At 38.3% G+C, this 23,488-nt stretch overlaps 1 protein-coding gene across 1 annotated transcript in view; it reads left to right on the top strand.

The window, feature by feature from the left end:
* Window positions 1–19,045: 19,045 nt before the first annotated feature.
* The window catches only part of LOC137648633 (protein phosphatase PTC7 homolog), a 399,456-nt gene continuing 395,013 nt past the window's right edge, over window positions 19,046–23,488 (top strand). Inside the window, exon 1 of the mRNA XM_068381592.1 lies at window positions 19,046–19,441. Within this exon, the coding sequence (XP_068237693.1) occupies window positions 19,147–19,441 (295 nt within the window). The 5' untranslated portion in view covers window positions 19,046–19,146. The remainder of the gene's footprint in view (window positions 19,442–23,488) is intronic.

Here is a 23,488-nt window from a genome sequence, read left to right as displayed (position 1 = left end):
ACTGATTTACCTCCCATTCATGGTCATTCTCGTCTACCAGTTTTAATCCTCGTCCAAGCACTCGAGCATTCACCTCTCTCACCACTCCATCAACATACAAGTTAAACAACCCCAGCGACATCACACATCCCTGTCTCACCCCCACTCTCACCGGAAACCAATCACTCACTTCATTTCCTATCCTAACACATGCTTTACTACCTTTGTAGAAACTTTTCACTGCTTGCAACAACCTTCCACTAACTCCATATAACCTCATCACATTCCACATTGCTTCCCTATCAACTCTATCATACGCTTTCTCCAGATCCATAAACGCAACATACACCTCCTTACCTTTTGCTAAATATTTCTCGCATATCTGCCTAACTGTAAAAATCTGATTCATACAACCCCTACCTCTTCTAAAACCACCCTGTATTTCTAAGATTGCATTCTCTGTTTTATCCTTGATCCTATTAATCAATACTCTACCATACACTTTTCCAACTACGCTTAACAAACTAATACCTCTTGAATTACAACACTCATGCACATCTCCCTTACCCTTATATAGTGGTACAATACATGCACAAACCCAATCTACTGGTACCATTGACAACACAAAACACATATTAAACAATATCACCAACCATTCAAGTACAGTCACACCCCCCTCCTTCAACATCTCAGCTCTCACACCATCCATACCAGATGCTTTTCCTACTCTCGTTTCATCTAGTGCTCTCCTCACTTCATCTATTGTAATCTCTCTCTCATTCTCATCTCCCATCACTGGCACCTCAACACCTGCAACAGCAATTATATCTGCCTCCCTATTATCCTCAACATTCAGTAAACTTTCAAAATATTCCGCCCACCTTTTCCTTGCCTCCTCTCCTTTTAACAACCTTCCATTTCCATCTTTCACTGTCTCTTCAATTCTTGCGCCAGCCTTCCTTACTCTCTTCACTTCTTTCCAAAACTTCTTATTCTCTTCATATGAATGACCTAATCCCTGACCCCACCTCAGGTCAGCTGCCCTCTTTGCCTCACGTACCTTGCGCTTTACTTCCACATTTTTCTCTATATTTTTCATACTTCTCTATACTATTACTCTGCAGCCATTCTTCAAAAGCCCTCTTTTTCTCTTCCACTTTTACCTTCACTCCTTCATTCCACCATTCACTGCCCTTCCTCATGCTGCCCCTAACAACCTTCTTTCCACACACATCACTTGCAATCCCAACAAAATTTTCTTTTACTAACTTCCACTCCTCCTCTAAATTGCCAGTTTCTCTTACTTTCCCTTCGTAATATATCATTTTCAACCTTTCCTGATATTTACTTTTTACCCCCGGTTTTATTAGCTCTTCAACCCTCACTACCTCCCTTTTACATCCACCTACTCTATTCCCCCATTCTTTTGCTACAACTAATTTTCCTTCCACCAAAAAATGATCAGACATACCGTTAGCCATACCCCTAAACACGTGCACGTCTTTCAATCTTCCAAACATTCTTTTAGTTATCAACACATAATCCATTAATGCCCTTTCTACTACTCTTCCATTTGCCACTCTTACCCATGTATACTTATTTTTATCTTTCTTTTTGAAAAATCTATTACTTATCACCATCTCTTGCTCAACACACATATCTACCAGTCTCTCACCATTCTCATTTTCACCTGGTACGCCATACTTCCCAATGACACCTTCTACCTCTCCAGCGCCCACTCTAGCATTTAAGTCACCCATGACAACTACATAATTCCTTCTACCCAGTCCTTCTACACACCTAGTTAATTCATTCCAGAACTCATTCCGCTCTTCTTCACTTTTCTCACTACCTGGCCCATACGCACTGACAAACGCCCAACATTCCCTACCCAACCTAACCGTTACCCACATTAACCTAGATGATATCTCCTACCATTCCACTACTTTACCTGTCATCCATTCACTCAGCAATAAAGCCACACCCTCTCTCGCTCTTCCCCTTTCAATCCCAGACACTCTACCAGACATTTCACCAAACATCACTTCACCCTTTCCTTTTATCTTCGTCTCACACAAGGCTAATACATCCATCCTTCTATTCCTAAACATACTTCCAATTTCACATCTTTTACTCTCTATCGTACTACATCCACGCACATTCAAACACCCCAAAACTAGAGTGCGGGGAGCAGTCACTCTCCCCCCAGCTCCATCTCTTTGTCGATGTCTCACAGGATGTAGATACAGGAGAGGAGGTTCCAAGCCCCCTCGTCCCGTCCCTTTTAGTTGCCTCTTACGACACGCAGGGATAACGTTGGCACTATTCTTGTTTTTATACAATCACTTGTTTCACTAAAAATAAATTTATTTATAAAATTATTCAATTTTGACAATTAATGGAGATAGTTAACACTTTAATGATTAAACACTTAATGAAATTTAGATAAATGTAGCTGTTAAACTTACATCTTTTGGCTCACACAAGATTTCCATACAGATAAGCCAAAATAAAAACACTTCACTGTTTAGCCTAATTCTCACACGGCCAGTTACAAAAATTTATGTTAAACAAGTATATACTTATATTAACACAATACACTTGAAATATTCAATGGATTCGTCAACGTTTGAACACACTACACACGATATATGCTGGAAGAAATCGTTAATCACATTTGAGAGGGCACACACTTGATGCACTTGAGAGGAGAGAAGACGTTGGCTCTTTCAAAGGAATAGGCTGAATCTCTTCTGATGCTTATGCATTCCCAGGGGTAAATATATGGACTTACTTATTCTAGATCCTTATAGGTCAGGGGGTCTGGAAGCTTGGGGGCCAGTGCTTATGGTGCCAAAGTTACCAACTAGGTAAATCAAACAGGGGAAGTAACCATGCTTGCAAGGCAACCCTCTCTCAGCTAACTCCACCCACCTAACCCCCGAAACATTAAAAAAAGAGTAAATCTATTTTGAGAAATTTCATGTACTTTCGAACCACGTGGAAAATATAAGAATTGTGTAATCTCTCGTATTCATACCTCGTATGGTTCGTACAGCATACCTAGACGAGATTACATAAGACTTCATAATAAAATATGTGAAATGAAAAATTAATTCTTAAAAATAATGTAAATTTACATACACTGACTTGAATGATAAATACAGTGAAATGAATGATGAAAGTCTTATATATTTTACATACCTTTACTTAAACGTACATAAGAGGAACTCTCCTTACGAGCTGGCTATATACCTCTTAAATACGCAAATGAAATACTTGAATAAAATATTTACTCTATACTAGTCCAGCTTCGTAAGAATATATATATATATATATATATATATATATATATATATATATATATATATATATATATATATATATATATATATATATATACTGAAATGCTACTATTGTCTATGGTTGCCACATTATTACAAACTAAACTTATTTACTGCATTTTTCTTTTTCTTTTTAATTCCTTACTCATTATTTTTCTAGATGCTTTCTCGATCTGAAAAAAATATAAACTTAAAAAAAATCAGAAAATTCTTTCTGGGATTTCTTACCCTTGGTATCATGTCAGTGAAAATCAGTATGCTAAGTTACCTATCATATGATTATAATATTGCATTTTATCCAAGACCACATAACTTGTTATTGTTGAGGGATACTGTCGGGAATTTCGAACTGATCACTCGAAATTCCCGCCATTTAACTCCATCTACGTTACGTCAAATTGGAGGGAGGGTTGAGAGAACTCGCGGGCGAATGAATGTGGTTCAAGACGAGAATGTTTTAGAACCAAAAAGAGCAACCGCCTGGTAGGGGAGGCGCTGAGGCTAAAGAAATCGACCATTTGTAATTTATGATTAAGAAATTTAGTGTCATTTTATTGTAACATGATGAAAAAATCCCATCTAGGAATTTAGGTTCAGAAAAAATGCGGGAACAAGGTGACGTCGGGGGGTGCAGAGACCAGCTCTGCCTCTTTGATCCGACGTCCTCAGTCGAAGTAAGTCTTTATTTTAATTGTTCTCTCCTCTCTACCTCGTGTACCAGGTTGGTTGTAGTATAAGTTTGTGTGCAAGACGTTTAGTTTTTATATCGCAGTTTAACGTACAGATCCTTGTGATTGGGGATCTGAATCCTTAGTTAAATAAGAATAGGGATATTTGGTGTGTGATTCGTTGTGCATTGAATTCGGATTGGCACTATTTTCAGTTTGTTAATGAGTCCGGTGTGGACTTTGTGCTTGAAGAGCACGTGTTACATTACAAAGAGTCAGCCTTGTTTTTTCGTTAATTCTTGTGAATGCTTAAGGATGTTTGTCTTGTATTAGAGTTTATTTTTGTAATAAAATTGTAAATTTTATAGCTGTATTTTAGTTATCTCCTGATGGGTTTTTTGGAGTATTGCCTCTTCAAGGCCTTGCGATCCGCCCAGTACATCGGGCTGATTTGGTAAACCGGTGAAATTTCACCACATTTGGTCCTTCGAACCGGATCGCAAGTGCTTCCCAGAGCTGGACAGGACTAAAATAAAATATGAGCTTTTGAGAGAGAGAGAGAGACGAACAATTAAGGTCCTCACGTCCCGATGTGCGATCGACCACGTGGGTCAGTTTTTTGAGTCCCTTCTCAACGTAAAATTACTTTTCTTTCCTTGCCTTGCCAATCCCCCCCCCCCCCCCCAAACGTAAAATAAAGTTAATTAAGATGGCGGTGGCCACGATCATGCACATCAAGGCGTCGATGGGCCTAATAAACGACTTACTTAGCGAAACGCAAAGAGCGCTATTAGAGACCTACTCTGAGTCCGTTTACCAAAATTTGGTAACGGAGTTGCAGGTAGAGGTCCTACAGCTAAGAGACCTATACAAAAGCCAGTGTGTGAAACTAGAGTCTAGTATTGAAGCCCGAATCAGGCACACGTTAGGTGAAGCTACACGCGCTTCTACCCTACTGTATAATAGGATAGACAAAATGAAAAGCACTTCAACGGGGAATGTTGCCCTCCCCAGGTTGAAGCCGCTGCCTCTCCCCTCGTTTGAAGGGGAAGTGCAAGAGTACGCATCGTACCGTGAGCTCTTCACGATCCACGTGGATCGAAGAGCGGATTTAGACGAAGTGTCTAAATTCACTTATTTATTGGGGACGTTGGGCAAAGAGCCACTTAGAATCATCAGATCTCTAAGTGTAACCGCCGCGAACTATAGTGTAGCATTAGATCTTTTAGATAAGCAATATGGCAACGTGGACCAGACACTCGTGATTCTGCACCGCAAATTAGCCAACATCTTTGTGCCGTCACTAAACCCAGTAGAACTCAAAAGGTTCCGTTTTGAGTTGACCATCATAATTGAACAAATCAAAAGACTGAGTACCAATGACATAGGCCAGGGCATGGTCATGAGCCTCATCAATCAAAAATTGTCAGAGGGAAAGCTCTACCGCAAAGTGGTCGAGCATTTGAGAAAATGTGACTATACGTTGGACGAGTTTCTTGAGGCAATAGACTTTATTGTGAGAATGCTAGAAGACGATGCGTTGCAGAGATGGGATCAATCTCTTCCTGACGCATGATGGCATGTCGCCATATGGGAAGGAGCCGCAGTGGCTACTGCAAGGGGAGAGGATTGAGCAGGTGAGAACGTTGAGAGTGTGCAGAATCACGAACGAGCCATATCTGTGTGATGTAGACGAGTGGTGGCGTTTAGACCGTGTTGGCATCGCCCCATCTGAGCAATAATCTGTTCGCGAGGCCGAGGCCATGCGAAAGGTATCGCAAAGCGCTGTGAAGAAACCTGAGGGATATCAGGTTAGCCTACCATTCGGGTCGGATGCTAGGCCAGAAACAAATTATCGTAACGCTGTGGCGCAGATAGAGTCGTTGCAGACCAAATTCAGAAAGGATAGGAAATATTTTGAACAATATCAGGGAGTGATAGACAAATATATCGAAGCAGGTTTTATATCTGAGGTGAAAGATCCCATAGTGGAAGGTTATTACATGCCGCACTTTGGAGTCAGGAAAGACAGCCGTACCACCCCCCTTAGAATCGTGTTCAATGCCTCGGCAAAGTCAAAGGGTTGTAAGTCATTGAATGAATGTCTCTTACCTGGGCCCAATTTGGTAGAGTTAGCATATAGTTTAATCATAAAGTTTAGGTTGAACCGATATGCCATGTTAGCCGACATAAGTAAAGCATTCCATCGTGTTTTGTTAGATCCTCGTGATGCCAAATACACATGATTTCTGTGGCGCGAGGCAGCTGGTCGAGCGCTTACCTTTGCCTTTAGAGTCTTGGTGTTCGGCATCACAGCTAGTCCATTTTTGCTACAACAGATATTAAATTGTCATTTTAAACAGGAAGGCCGGCCAGATTTAGTAAAATCTTTTTATGTCGATAACTATCTGGCCACATTTGAGGATTTAGAACATATGAGGCAAGAGCATGACTCTGTTAATAACATCTTAAAAGGGGCGGGTATACCCTTGGAAGGGTGGGCAAGCAATCACTTGGCCTTCGATAGCGAGAGACAGTGGAGTGAGCCTGTGAGTGTGAACGTGCTCGGGCTGCGATGGGCCCGGGACGTGGACAGATTGTGTGTGAAAGAAAGTAAGAAGATCTGTGAGTTGGGGGAGGGATGGGTGCCTACGAAGCGTAGGGTACTTTCCCTGTTAGTCTCAATTTACGATCCGATAGGTTTGATAAGCCCATTATTTGTAAAGGGAAAACTTTTCCTCCAACCACTATGGGAGGATAATGTAGGTTGGGATGACGTGTTAGGAGAAGAAAAGGCTAAAGAGGCAAGTGAATTGTTGAATGATTTGAAAGCGGTGAGCGACATCACCTTTCAAAGATCGATAGGCAAATAGGGTTTAGAACTACATGTGTTCACCGATGCCAGCAGTAAGGCATATGGAGCAGTGGCATATACCAGGGACGATTGCAAACGGGTAAGTTTGATTACAAGCAAAATGAGGATCACTCCAAAAGGGATGAGCAAACTGACGATCCCCAAGCTAGAGCTGCTGGCCTTGTTGTTAGGCAGCAGATTAGCAAGAACTCTCAAGGAACTGATCGAGCCACGAGAAATAGTAATGTGGACTGACAGCAAGGTAACGTTGGCATGGGTAGCATCTCCCGAGGCCAGGTCTCATAAAAATGTGTTTGTTTCTAACAGAGTGGCGGAGATTGTTTTTATTCAGCAGGTTTGTAGCTTCAGTCTGAACCATGTCCCTAGTCATCAGAACCCTGCCGATATCCTATCCAGAGGTGCAACGACTCGACAATTGCAAGTTAACTCCCTGTGGAGGAACGGTCCAGAATTCCTCAGGACCACGGGAAAGCCTGTTCCTTGCACCGAGGAAGATCCGCTACATCAAACTCACGTAGTAGCGGCGGTACAAGAGTTAAGGGAGGAGATGTGTCCTACCCTCCCAGGCGAGATTTGGGACATCCTGAAAGGGGAAATAGGGTTCCAATTCTTGTTGAGAGTAGTCAGACTAATTTTAAAGTTTGCAAAAATAGAACGGAATCCGTTCAGTATTGTTGTTCTGGTAGAGCAGAAACATTATTTGCCTTCAGTTTATGCATACTTGGAGGGCGGAGTCAGACCCCCTCTTGAAGTTGTCAATTTAGTAAGACAGTTGAATTTAGTGATGAAAGATAGACTCATTTGTACTAGATGACGAGTGTCCAAGTTAGAAGCAATTAATCAGTTAATTCTCTTGCCAGCCAAAGGGCGTTTAGTTAGGGTTTATTTGAAATATTTACACCGTTTGCATTTACATTGTGGTGTAAATACTCTAATGGGTATCTTTCGACAGAAATGTTGGGCGGCGGGTCTACGTTCTATTGCCAAGCGGGTGGTAAAGGAATGTATGGATTGTTGGCACGCCTTCCAGTCTTCGTCGAAACAGCCACCACCAACCACCCCCCCTACCGAAGGAAATAACAACCCTCGAGAAACCCTTTACAGCAGTTGGAGTGGACCACACAGCAGCCATACAAACTGAAACGCAGCCAGGGTACATCCTGATAGTAACATGCATGGCCAGTAGGGCCGTGTATCTCGACTTCTGTCCCTCCTTTGAAGCAGAAGAATTCGTCTTGGCTTTAAGGCGATTCTGCGCAACGCATGGCGCCCCCCTAATTCATCACCTCTGATAATCACCAGACGTTCAAAACCGCCAGCCACCTCCTGCAGGGACTCTACGAAGAGGATGAAGTCCAGCAGTTCCTGAGGAGAACGGGAATACAATGGAGGTTTCAGACTCCCAGAGCACCTTGGAAGGGTGGACTCTTCGAGCGGCTGATAGGGGTGACGAAGCGAACCCTCCAGATAGCCCTCGGCCAAAAGTATCTACCAAACGCCCACGTATTGACACTGGTGAAAGAAGCAGAAGCCGTAGTGAATAATCGCCCGCTTATATACAGCGGCGACGGATGCGAGGATGAAGTCCTCACCCCTTCCCATTTGTTAAGAGGACACCCAGTCCTCCTCATGGCACCGCTCTTACCGGACAAGCACCTCAAAACGACCTTCACCTCCCGGAGGCTACGTGATCGTTATTTGAAACTAACAGACTCTTTGAAGGCGTTCCGCGAGAGGTGGAGAAAGGAATATTTGAGTGCCCTGAGAGCCCGACACGACTGTCAGTCCGGGGAACTCTCCAAGCTGCACCCTGGAGACATCGTGTTGGTAAGACAAGAACATCAAAGAAGAGCTACGTGACCCCTTGGACGTGTTGTAGAAACGTATCCGGACGACGACGGCGTCGTGCGTTCGGCCAAAGTGTTGTTTGAGGGAGTCGAGTCACAGCGAGCTGTTAGCCATCTGGTTCCCCTGGAAATTACCCCCTCTGTGGAGGATGATGGAGACGGAGATGACGATAGAAAAGAGAGTGTGTACAATTCGACAGACGGAATGCCATGGATCGTGGAGACGTCTGGGGACAACCAGGAAATGGCTCCGGCTGCGACATCCCAACAACTGGCCACCGAGACCTTCGACAGTGACACTCATGACGAGAACAATACGTTCAGTGCGAACAGTGAAGGTGAAAAGGAATCGAAGCAGACGAACGTTAAAAAACGTTCTGCACGCCCACTGAGAAGGGCGGCTGCGAAGCAACGAGAAATGATGGATCGTCTGCTAAAGGGTGACAGTCTATGAAATGTAGCTGCAAAACAGTAAGTGAGAGAGGGAGTGTCTCCCTGGTAGGTAGGGAGGGTGAAGTGAGAAAGTTTGTAAGTGGCATGAATCCACGGAGATTGGAAGTGCGTAGGTGTGGGGAACGGGGACGGGATAGTCTCTCGTACTTACGAAACGAGCGTTGTACAGAGCCAGGCCCCTCCCTCTTGTTCCCCTAAGGTGGTAGCCCACATGTGGCAGTGTAAAAAGTGATTTGATTAATGTAGAGGGCAGGTTGCCTTGATTCTGTGTATGAATACATTTTTCCGCTGTTGAATACACATATGCTGAAATTGAATATTTTAGGCCCATTGCCTAATTGCTTTTCCAATTTTTCATAATTATATTCTGTATGTGAATGCATTTTTTCTTTCTGTTCGTATATATGTGTATGATAACTGATTTCTAGGCCTATTGACTAAATTGCTTTTACATTTGAACTGTTATGTATGCATTTCCATTGCTATTTCTTGATTTGTTTTAGGCCCATTGCCTACTTGCTTTGCCATTTGAATTGTCTGTAACATGTATGTGTACATTACTGCTAATTTCTGCTGTTTTTTTTTTTTTTTTTGCCAAGCTGATTTGTCTTAGGCCCATTGCCTAATTGCCATTCCATTTGATTCCTTATATGTATTATACACGAGTACATTTCAATTGCTAGGCCCATTGCCTAATTTGAGCTGTTGTATGGGTACATTTTGGATTATTATTTTGTGTACACCTGTTAGAGTTTATTGCCCCGGGGTAACATTGCTGTGTGTTGTACATTATGTGTGCTCTGTTCGAGTCGTTGCAGAGCGCTACGCAGCGAGCCTAGCAGAGTCTTGGAGTAAGTCACTCCCCCCACCCCGAGTCCAGCCTTGTCCAATTGACCGACGTTTCATCGCTCCTTTATTTTGGGGCGTGGAGGATGTCGGGAATTTCGAACTGATCACTCGAAATTCCCGCCATTTAACTCCACCTACGTTACGTCAAATTGGAGGGAGGGTTGAGAGAACTCGCGGGCGAATGAATGTGGTTCAAGACGAGAATGTTTTAGAACCAAAAAGAGCAACCGCCTGGTAGGGGAGGCGCTGAGGCTAAAGAAATCGACCATTTGTAATTTATGATTAAGAAATTTAGTGTCATTTTATTGTAACATGATGAAAAAATCCCATCTAGAAATTTAGGTTCAGAAAAAATGCGGGAACAAGGTGACGTCGGGGGGTGCAGAGACCAGCTCTGCCTCTTTGATCCGACGTCCTCAGTCGAAGTAAGTCCTTATTTTAATTGTTCTCTCCTCTCTACCTCGTGTACCAGGTTGGTTGTAGTATAAGTTTGTGTGCAAGACGTTTAGTTTTTATATCGCAGTTTAACGTAGAGATCCTTGTGATTGGGGATTTGAATCCTTAGTTAAATAAGAATAGGGATATTTGGTGTGTGATTCGTTGTGCATTGAATTCGGATTGGCACTATTTTCAGTTTGTTAATGAGTCCGGTGTGGACTTTGTGCTTGAAGGGCACGTGTTACATTACAAAGAGTCAGCCTTGTTTTTTCGTTAATTCTTGTGAATGCTTAAGGATGTTTGTCTTGTATTAGAGTTTATCTTTGTAATGAAATTGTAAATTTTATAGCTGTATTTTAGTTATCTCCTGATGGGTTTTGGGGAGTATTGCCTCTTCAAGGCCTTGCGATCCGCCCAGTACATCGGGCTGATTTGGTAAACCGGTGAAATTTCACCACAGATACTGTGTGGTCCAGTGAAGGTTAATATATATATATATATATATATATATATATATATATATATATATATATATATATATATATATATGCTGAAGTTGGAAGGAGTAATCAAGGTATAGAGAATGTGATGAGTGTTGAGGGTCTTAGCGAAGTTGCAAATGAAAATGGAGCACATTTCATAAGTTTTTGTTCAACAAACAATCTTGTTATTGGAGGTACTCTCTTCCACCACAAGGACATTCACAAATGTACATGGACTTCGCCATATGAGAATTACAAAAATCAAATAGATCACATAGCCATTTATAAAGAGAGAAGGAGGACTCTTGGAATAACTGCTAAGATGATTTTGACCGAAAATGAAGGGACTCCCAGAATGCTTACAAGATTATTTGATAGAATATGGCACGAAGAGACAAAACCTGATGAATGGGAGCTAGGAGTGTTGGTGGAAAAGTAAAAAAAGGAGATCTGAATGATTGCAATAATTACAGAGAAATCACACTTTCGTCAGTGGTCATGAAAATATATAGTATGCTCAATCTGAAGAGACTAGAGAGAAATATTTATGTAAAGCTGAGATGGACAAGCAGGGTTAGAAAAGGTAGAAGTTGTACTGACCAAATTTTCATTTTAAGACATGTTGTATAGTAATATGTAGAATTTAAAAATCCACTTTTGATAGCATCTGCGGACTATGAAAAAGTCTGTATATGGGCATAGTAAGTGCAAAGTTAATGTTAATATAATCCTATCAAATGAATTTCCAGTGAACAGTGGAGTACTCCAAGGGAATGTGTTGTCACCTATGTTGTTTATCCGCCTCATGGATTTTGTAATGCATAGAACAGTTGGGGAGGGCGAAGAAGGATTGGACTGGGTTGGTAACAGGAAATTAACGGACTTAGAGTATGCTGAAGATGCTGTTCTTATTAGCAAAATGCCTTTAGACTTACAAAGCTTGCTTACCAGAAAGCATGAAATATCACATGAAGTTGGGCTGAAGATAAATAGAAGAAATACAGAGAACGGAATATGCAATAGAAGATGAAATATCATTGGAAAGAAAAGGAATTAACCAGGTGGATTCATTCAAATAAATTCATTTAGGTACTATGATTGCTAATAGAGGATCTTTAGAATTTGAGTTTAATGAAAGATTGAAAAATGGCAAATCAAACAATGGCTATGTTAGGTAAAATTTGGAAATCAAATCGCCTGAAATTACATATAAAAATCAGGCTATATATATCAGTTTAGTGAGATCGGTATTACTTTTTGGACACAAGTCGTAGTATGACAATGAAACAATATATAACAGATTTTGTAGATTTGAGAACAAAGCCCTCAGTAGAATATTGGGAATTAAATGGCTGAACAGAATTAGAAATGAAACTATAAGAGAGATTACTCAAGTGGCATATGTGGATGAGATCATGGAGAGGAGTAGATGGAGATGGTTTGGCATGTTCTTCGCATTCCTCAAGAGAGATTTGTTCACCAAACTTTCAACTGGGCTCCACAAGGCCCTAGAAGAGTTGGAAGACCCAGGCCTACATGGTTGAGGAATATGAAGCGTGAAGTAGATGATAAATGAAGAAGTATTGATTTAAAAGCTCAAAATAGAGACGACTGATGAAATGTAACTGAGGCCCTTGACGTCAATAGGCGTAGGAGAAAATGATATATATATATATATATATATATATATATATATATATATATATATATATATATATATATATATATATATGTGTGTGTGTGTGTGTGTGTGTGTGTGTGTGTGTGTGTGTGTGTGTGTGTGTGAATCCCACCAATCAGAAGCATTTTATAATAAGTGTCTCCTGAGTAAAAATAACCTAAAAAAAAAGATTCACTACATCAGCCAGTTCACAATGACACAATTGGATGTTTATCAACAGTGTTTTGACTAACCTCGCCACATTTACATCTTGCATTCCCTCTTTTGCCTCCTGAATACCAAGACCCTAACATTTAAAAGCCTCTTTTTTTCCAGGTCCCCTTGATTCCTTTTTCCGAAAAATTTGAAAGAAAACACTCGTTTCACTAACTTATTTTCAACATTGTTTCAAAATATAATGATTCGTCTTTTCATTTATACTAAATTTGTTAACAATTTTTAAAAAACTCGTTTATGTATGAAAATTTTTACTATTCTAGACATTCCTCTTCACTTGAACGCCCTGTAAGCACACCCAGTATGTAATTCACGCTTCTCTTATCCTACCATCATCTATTACTTCTATTAACAACTACACTCATCAGTGGATTATTGCGACTTCCCGCAATCCATGCTAGTATCCATGGCTCCATTTTTCTGATTTCCATTTATCACCATAGCATTGCTTGAGTTGGCATACACTATTACATTTCTTTCCGTATAATGCAAGCACTTCAGAATGATTTCACTGGTCTCATCTGCTTCTCATCACTGTCACCAACTAACACTGTTTCATCCACACTCATCACCTCTCTACATTCCTTTTAAAGCCTCCAGACCTACAATCATTCCACAAATGTGATGTAGGAAGTGTCGGTATGGAAGAGCTCTACTATTATAGGGGAAGTAAGAGCTTGCATAGAAGATAAAGGTGAATTGTTTAAGATGTTTATGATATTCAGTTGAATGTATGTAATGGAAAGTTTTTGTCAAACTTTCAATGATCTGCTCTATATAATAGAGAACAAGTATCTGGGTATATATATATATATATATATATATATATATATATATATATATATATATATATATATGTGTGTGTGTGTGTGTGTGTGTGCTTGCATTTCCGGTCATGCTTAGCAACATTTCTAGATGTATAATTACTCGGTCTCTCCTCGTCCCTCTGGTATATATATATATATATATATATATATATATATGAGTGTGTGTGCGTGCGTTTCCGGTCACGCTTAGCAACATTTCTAGACATAATTACTTGGTCTCTCCTCGTCCCTCTGGTATATATATATATATATATATATATATATATATATATATATATATATATATATATATACATATATATATATATATACATATATATATAAATATATATATAAGTGTATATATATATGAGTGTGTGTGCGTGTGTTTCCGGTCACGCTTAGCAACATTTCTAGACGTATAATTATTCGGTCTCTCCTCGTCCCTCTGGTAGGAGGGATGGGTTGAATCTGTATGTGTTCATGTGTGAGCATAGCTATATAAATATTTAGCCGTGTTTTGACGGGTCGCGTACGTTACTATCGAATATTGTTCTCAAAATTAGTCAAATGTCCTCTAACGTTCTCGAACGCTTCTGTCAAATGTTGGATGCGTCTGCCATATAGACGTATGAAGTAGCCAATATTCTATATTTTTTCTTACTTTTCATTCATCGTGAAAATTAATTTTTTCTCACCAATTAGGCCTACTCTTACATTATAAACACCTTACGCATCACATATCTGTCAAATGTTTTCTCTAGGTTCACAAAAGTCTTTAAAAAAAAATTGGTGCAGGGATAAGCTTTATTATATAAGCCTACCCTTCTTCTTCCCTGTCCACCATTCTGAAGTTCATTTTTTTTTTCGATATAACTTTACTCTGCAGCTTTTCTGGATTATTAATTAACGTTGTAATTGCATAGACTTCTGTCATTTTCCCCCTTATTTTATGTAACATAGATTTGTCTCAAACATTTTTTTCTGGGCCTTTCCCTTCTCCAGGTATGCTTTACGGACCTGGGTCAATTAATCAAATTATAATATCACTACCGTACCAAACTGTTTCATTCATATATCCCATAAAGCTATAGTGTCATTACACTTGTCAGTCTTTTAACCTTTATCACTTTCACAGAAATTTTCAAAATTACTTCATCCCATTCCATTGCCTTGTCGTTCAGGTTTGCCTCGCTTTTATCCTCTTTACTTGACATCTCATTTCATTGAATAGCAACTATCTTTAAATGGGATTTTCTCAATAGCACCTTTTACTTTAAAAGTCCATTTGTGTCTGATCTTTGTAGATTTTTCACCATTAAAACAGCAATTTGGCCAGGGCACCAACCACCTGTTGAGTTACTACCGCTAGAGAGATATTGGGTCCTTTGACTGGCCAGACATTACTATATTGGATCTTTCTCTTAGGTTACGCCCATTTTCCGTTTGGCTACACATACACCGAATAGTCTGGTCTATTCTTTACATATCACTCCTCTGTCTTCATACACCTGACAACACTGAGTTTACCAAACAATTCTTCCTCGCTCAATGGGTTAACTACTGCAATGTAATAGTTCAGTGGCTACTTTCCTCTTGGTAAGGGTAGAAGAGACTTTTTAGCTATGGTAAGCAGCTCTTCTAGGGGAGGGACACTCCAAAATGAAACCATTGTTCTCTGGTCTTGGATAGTGCCATAGCCTCTTTACCATGGTCTTTCACTGTCTTGGGGTAGAGTTCTCTTGCTTGAGGGTACACTCGGGCACACTATTCTATTTTATTACTCTTCCTCTTGTTTTTTAGGTTTTTATAATGTATATATGAAATATTTATTTCAATGTTATTACTAGTCTTAAAATATTTTATATTAATTGTTAATTACTTTTCTTGTAGTTTCCTTATTTCCTGTCCTCACTGGGTTATTTTCCCTGTTGGACGCCTCGGGCTTATGGCACTCTGCTTTTCCAACTAGGGTTATAGCTTAGCAAGTAATAATAATAATAATAATAATAATAATAATAATAATAATAATAATAATAATGATAATAATAATAATAATAATAATAATAATAATAATAATAATAATAATTGACCAAATTATCTACCAAATCTTCATTATTTCCTACTTCTTCTCTCGCTCAGAACTCGACTTACACATTCAATCTTCTGGATTATAATACCTATAAATGATCTTTCTTCTGATTACCAAAGGGCATTTCAAACATTCTCCTTTTTTTTGGGGGGGGGGGAGGCTGAAAAATGTTAATATCAATTCTGCACTATGAAAAGAGAAGTAGTAGATATTGAAAACAGAAATAGGCCAGTCTTTCGAAGATATGAATAGTTTTCCAATTTTTTTTGGCGGGCGTTGGGAACCACTTGATACAAGAATTGGAATTTAAATGTAATCTTCACTAAATGTAATAAAAAGCTTACTATGAAAATTATGTTTAATGTTATAATTACATTATCTTTACGAACTTACTACGAAGATCTCATAATATACCCTTAGCATAGCATACCATAGCATCTTCCGTTTAAATGGATATATATATATATATATATATATATATATATATATATATATATATATATATACATATATATATATATATGTATATGTATACATATGTGTATATATATATATATATATATATATATGTGTGTGTGTGTGTGTGTGTGTGTGTACACACTTCCACACACACACACACACACACATATATATATATATACATATATATATATATATATATATATATATATATATATATATGTATATATATATATATAATATATTTATATATATATATATATATATATATATATATATATATATATATATATACACATGTGTGTGTCCATATATACATATGTAATGATTGGAAGTGACAAACAAGAGTGTCTGCTATGGCTACTGTAGCCTACAAGTTGCAAGGAGGGCGGAGATGTAGGCTATCCACTAGTGTTTGTATTGTAGTAGGGTGTTAAAACAAGGACAAGTTGATTATTCCAAGGATTCTGATTGTAAAATGGCGTTAGACTGGTGGAAAAGGTTGTGATAGTAAGTGTGTATAACTAAGAAGTGAAAAGAGAGATGTACGAGAAAGTTATTGAAGTAGCATGTGAATTTGTTCTCGATTGGTTTTGGAAAAAGAAAAAAATGGGGCTTTCTTGTGTAATCTGAATAGGAAGAGATGGTTGAATTTATTGATACGAAGTACCTAAGCAGAATGAAAACTGATAGAGCATTTTAATGATCTGTTCGGTAAGGGGATGTATTCGGGAATACACAATAGAAAAAAAAATCCTTTTCATATGCGGAAAATATAAAATGGTGAAGAATGCTTCATCGTGTTTTGTGTTATGGAATAATACCGTACAGGAAAACTCTTTAGAAATGATAATGGAAATATTTTCAACAAAAGAGATGGAGTGATAAAAATCGTAGTGAATTTCCATACAATGCTATGCAATGGTGATATAAGAAATAACTTTGCCAATAGAAGAGACCTGGGCCGGTATTAAAAGTAACAGTAGGAGAAGTAAAGAAAATATTAAAAGACATGAAAAGAGGCAAAGCAGCAGGAGAAATGGCCTAACAACTGATTTGATAATAGATGGAGGAGATATCATAGTCGCTAAACTGGCTGAACTTTACACAAAATGTCTGCAAGAACGCTCTATACCTACAGTTTGGAAAAACTTTATCATTATGCTAATTCACAAAAAGAGAGACACAAAAGACCTAAAGATTATCGCCCGATAAGTTTACTCCCACAAAGATCATATAAGGCCAAATAGAAAGACAGCTAAATTTTAATCATCCAAGACAACAGACAGGCTTTAGAAGTGGGTATTCAACAACTGACCATATCCATGTAATTAACCAGCTAATGGGAAAATCAATAGAGTATATCAGACCACTATGCATGGCATTTATAGACTATGAAAAAGCTTTTAATTCTGGTATAACTTTAGCGATAATAAAAGCCCTTCAAACACAGGAAACATACAAATCTTATTTTAGACCACTTGAATATATCTATACGGGAAATACAGCAATTCTACATGAAGATAGTGAAAAATTTCCGATTGAGAAATGAGCTAGACAGAGAGACTCTAATTCTCCTAAATTGTTTATAGCATGGTCAGAAGTATTTAAGAATTTAGATTGGGAAAATGTAGGAATTATCAGTAATGGGGAATACCTTAACAACCTAAGATTAGCAGATGACTTTGCAAAAGATGGTAAAAGATTTGAATAGAGAAAGCAGAAATGTAGGATTGAAAATCAAAAGTGAGTAAAAATAAGATAATGTTCAATAAAAATACAGACACCATATAATGGTTATGGATGAACCTCTAGAGATTATTAATGAATATACAGTACGTACTTAAGACAGACAGTAAGTGTTTCCCGGGACATAATGCCGAAATTAAAGGAAGGATGACTACGGACAGAAAGCTTTTGGTAAACGAAACTACATTATGAAACTTAAAATATCACTTTCTCTAAAAAAGAAATGTATTTAATTAGATGGTCCTACCAGTATTGGCTTATATGCATCAGAAACTTGGAGCCTTAATAAATGGGAAGAATGATGATGGGAATAATACTGAGATAGAAAAAGAGTAACATGTATACGAAAGCAAACTAAAGTAGAGGACATTCTAACATGTAACAAAAAGAAGTGGACATGGGCAGGACATATGAGAATTAGAAATAATAGATGGATGGACATTAACAATAACAGAATCAGTACCCAGAGATTGCAAACGAAGTATGGGAAGGAAGAGAAGACTATGGATTGACGAGCTAAGAAAATGTGCCGGTGTGGACTGGTATAGAGACCATGAACAAATGTACGTGGAATGTCATGCCTGAGGCATTTGTCCTGCAGTGGACTAGTAACGATTGGTGATCATGATGATGGTATAGTATAAACCAAATAGGCCTACAGTTCAACTTAAACAGTGTTCGCTAGCGATACACAGATTATGAAATAATTTGCCCTTGGAACTAAAACAGCCCAATAGCTAGTAGATAATTAGGAAAACTAGACATACATTATAAGCAGTTGCAAATAAAAAAATAATTCCTTAATAACATTATTACTGTGAATCCCTTTAGTAATGTATGTCACACCTAGCGAAGAAGATGAGAATGCTTCCATGATAAATGGCATCTGATAAAGGAATAGCATTCTTTTAGAATAGATATAATCATTGTATAAGATACGACTTTCATATGGTTGAGATATATATTCCTTGAAAACATAATTCTTCTTGTAGAGGAGAGTGACATAGGAATTAACTTGGGGATAAATTCCCTTTTAAAAATGGCGGTGGTCCATCTTAGCAGACGACAGAACAACAGCGATGTTTTCGCCAGAGATTTCGTCAGTGGAAATTTAGTCAGTGTAGGGTGAGTAGTTGGTAGGTGAAGGTTGCTTTCGGAGGGCACCAACATGTGAGAATTTAATTGAAAAGATTAATCGTATTCAAATCATGCAGAGTGTGTTTGCTTATGGACGTATATTTTCGCGAGCCGTAGCCAACGGTATTTATACAGTAAGTACAGGAGGTGGACAGCAGACATCATCCTCCTCTTCGACGTCGTCATCTTCCGAAACCTCTTTCGTCTCCACTAGGCCTACTGCGACCTCCTCCAATAGAAAGAAATTACGGTTTTTGACAGCCGTCAGTGGCTTTCCAAAAAATAGAACCCTCGAAAAGGTTAAGCCAGGGAAGTTCGGCGACGACGCCTATTTCGTGGTCAAACATGCAAAGGGAGACGTCATAGGTCAGTATTTACGTAAAATTTATACCTTTTTGTTATATTTTAAGGAATTCTCTACTTGTGATAATATATAATTGAAGTTGCTGGCTGTTACTTTTATCAGGAGGAAGTCTTTTTCGTGATAAGAGGTTAGGAAAAAACAAATGTCCTTTTTTTTTTTCCCGAGCTATGTAAGAATAGACATATGCAATTACAAGCGAAGTAAAATTGGCTTTGTTTCTCATTTACTTGGATGTTGGGAATGAAATTACGTAATGCTGAATTATAATGTCTCTCCCAATACAAGAACCATACACTTGTGCAATTGGGTATTTATAGTTTTATGTATTTCCTAGATGTATTGTTGGTGCAATCCAATCACTTTGTTTCCTTAGTCCTTGGTTAGGTTAGGAGGGATTGTGAGGTTTCGATGCACTGTTATAGTGATGACGGGTGAAGAAAGTTATTTCCCTAGTTTTAGTTCAATTTTCACAATTTTTACTAAACATCATTAACTAACATACAGTAATTCAATACTGTATAATTCTATTAGAATATGAGTTTCAATCTCATAACCCATTGGAAAATACTTAGCTCTTGTGTGTGATCAGTAATGATCTTGCAATTACTCAGAAATAAGAAACAAATGTAATAAAAAGTTACGGAGGTGTGTTCTAGTCTTATCTAATCGAGTACTATTATAGGTTAGTAAGCTCCAGTTTATTTTTTTAATATAATGGAGAAATGTAGGTTTTCTTGTCCGGGTAACGTTCTGGTGAGCATCTCCAGGCATAATTGGAACAGAAACCTTGAACTTTTAATTGGGTATTATTGTACTGTATTACAGAGCAATGTAACCTAGGGAGAAAACTACTTTTTTTCTATAGAAAAAATTCCACTTCGAAAATGACACTCGTTCCCGTCTCAAACGAATAGTTTAAAAAATTTATATATATATATATATATATATATATATATATATATATATATATATATATATATATATATATATATATATATATATATATCTATACTGTATATATATATATATATATATATATATATATATATATATATATATATATATATATATATATCTATACTGTATATATATATATATATATATATATATATATATATATATATATATATATATATATATATATATATATATATATATATATATATCCAACGATAATGGGGGGACCCCCAGTGGGAACTCGGGGTTTTGGGTGGGGAAATGGTATATAATGGTAAAACAAGCCTTTTCTTCTCTATACATTACCTTCTTGGATGTATAATAAACCGATGAAAAAATATGGTAATAATGAGCTGCTCAATCTAACATTAGCAATGTTAGCGTAACATGCTAACATTAGCAGTGTTTTTAATTTATTTTTTGGCATTCTACTGGTAGGTTGTAGTCGCTCTCGTTCGTTCGTTTGTATATAGCAGGTTTCGACTTTCTGCGCATAAACTCTTCCCACCTGCGCATAGACTCCTCCTTCACGAATAGGATTAGTTCTTCTCTAGCCGCCACATTTAAGTATTCAATTGGATCAAGTATTTGACTTGATCCAGTACAACTATACCGTTCCTTTTATGTAATACCCTCGTATACATATTACGTTTGACCCAAGAATTACTCGTTTTATTATCCGATATCTTATAAAATCACCTCATTTTATATTCCCATTAAATATTATTTATCATACACTCCATTTCATCTTGCTATATTACTTTAATACATTTTGTTATTACCTTGTCACGCCCAGATTTCACATAAATACTTGCTCTGGACATGTTTCCCATTCTGGTTCAGTCATGTTTACTCTCTAGACTCCGTTGCTTTTCCGTTAACCAATCACGAACCCATACGTATGGAAAGTTTGCACAGGGAGGTTAATATTTCCCAACCCCCACCTTCCAACAAACCCTTTTCCGTGGAAACCTTTGTCCAAGTCAGGCCTTTGTTAGTTCAAGTGATGTCTTTTTGCGTATTTTACAATGGAAGTTATAGAAACTTCTAACGACGGCAGTAATCTATACTTGAAAGCATTTCGGTGAATTCCAATGTTGATAATTTTCTTAAATCTCATAATGTAATAGCCCAACGTTTACAATGTCCCAAGTGCAGTACTAAGCTAAGACAAAGAAGAAACGGTGATGTGGATATACAGAAGTTAAGACATCTCAGTCACAACAACCCGGTGACCCACAAGTTTCGTCGTCGCGGTCATAAAAGTTAGTCTTTAATTTCTTTAATTTTATATATTTGCAGATAGAACCGTGGATAGGGGTTGTGACCTGGGAAGGGGGTCCGGGAGTTTGCCCCCCGGCTAGGGGTTGTGACTTGGGAAGGGGTTCCTTGGGCTTGCCCCCCGGCTAGGGGTTGTGTCCTGGAAACTACTAGGTTAGGTTAGGTGGGTTTGTTAGGTTCTGTACCCATTTATATATTGTTTAAAGGGTATATAATTAGGGTAGCATTGTTAATGTTAGCGTGCGCAGTACATACGTTCTTGATGAGTGAAGTGAGGATGGAATTTGAACAAGAGCCATTATATTTAAACATTTTAAGAGAAAATGCTTGTTTTTTCTGTTGAAAATAACGTGATTAAACCGGTTGTCACCTTCATTTCATCCGCAACAACAACAACCAGTTCGGTTACTTGAAGTTACTCGAACTGGTTGTTCTGTTTGTTTGCGTTTGAAATGAAGGTCAAATTCGGTTAAACCACGTCATTTCCTACAAGATAAAATTTTTTCTGTTCGAAATGAGAATTTGTAATACAGTAAAACTTTACCGTTAATTGATTGTGTGCCTTTGTATAGGCTACTTTTTTTTTTTGTAATCTCGTCCAGAACACACTGCATATGATTGTTGTATGTGTCTGAGTTGGAGCAAAGCCATGTTAACCCTTTTACCCCCTGGCTATTTGGAAATTTCCAACCCTTAACCCCCAGGGAGTTATTTTTTTCCCAGCACATTTTGCAGTACATTTTTTTTAAATTGCTCTAAAAGCCTTAATTTTTGTCATAGAGAGGTCAAGTTGGTCTCATTCTCTTGGGAAAATGCCTGAATTTTCTCAAAATATTATCAAATATGAAAAAAAAATGTTTATAGCATTTTATTGCAAGGACGTACTGGTACGTCCATGGGGGTAAAGGGATGGCTTTTGTGAAACGTACCAGTACGTCCTTTGGGGGTAAAAGGGTTAAAGAACTCTTAAGATGGAGTCCTGGTGACCTTATAGTGGATCTTTATAATACCCAACTGCAGTCCATAATTTGGTTGAGATATTGTTCCAATAAAAACATTTTGATTGTGTAAGTGAATTAATTTACTTTACCAATATTATACTTAATAACTCATATAGATTGTAGTTGCAAACAAAATGTCACAAAGGATGATGAGTTTGGGTGGAAGATGGGATATATTTTTACCTTTATAAAAACAGCGAACACTTTTATTGACAAGCAACCGTTAAATAATGGCGATTTGTAGTTTACAAATCGGGGATCTGGATAACCCAAGATCTACCGAATTGCTCAGGATCGTTTCGCTCGAGACTGTGCTCATGATCATGATAGCCTTGTTCTAGGTCTTGGAATGCCTCGTGTGAGCTCGTGAGAGTCCCGTTTGCGACTGTGAACGTCTCCCACATGGGCGCCTCACACAAGAGCAAGAACATTTATCACAAGAGCGAGAGTGTCTTACTCACGAGTGCAAGCATCTTTCACAGGAGCATGAGCATCTCATAAGAGAGCGGATTCGTCTCGCGCGAAAAGGAGGCCGTATTTCTTGAGAGGGTAAGTGTTTCACACGAAAGCGAGAGCATCTCACTCGGAAGCATAAGCGGTTTGGTCTTGAGCGTGAGCATCTAGTTCATGATTGTGAGTCTAAGCCTCGATACGAGCTTTTAGCTCTTGATCAAGTGTGTCTAGCCTGGTATACAGGCTTGTAGTTCGTCCAACTTGTGATCATCTCGTTCGTGATCACGAGTGTAGCTCGTGATCTTACCACAAGACGCTCGCAATCATAACCGCAAGAGTCTTGCTTGTGACCGTGAG

The sequence above is a fragment of the Palaemon carinicauda genome, chromosome 1 (assembly GCF_036898095.1).
Source record: "Palaemon carinicauda isolate YSFRI2023 chromosome 1, ASM3689809v2, whole genome shotgun sequence".
NCBI classification, from domain to species: Eukaryota; Metazoa; Arthropoda; class Malacostraca; order Decapoda; family Palaemonidae; genus Palaemon; species Palaemon carinicauda.
Note: the sequence above shows the minus strand (reverse complement) of the source record. Positions and strands in the feature narration are given on the sequence as shown.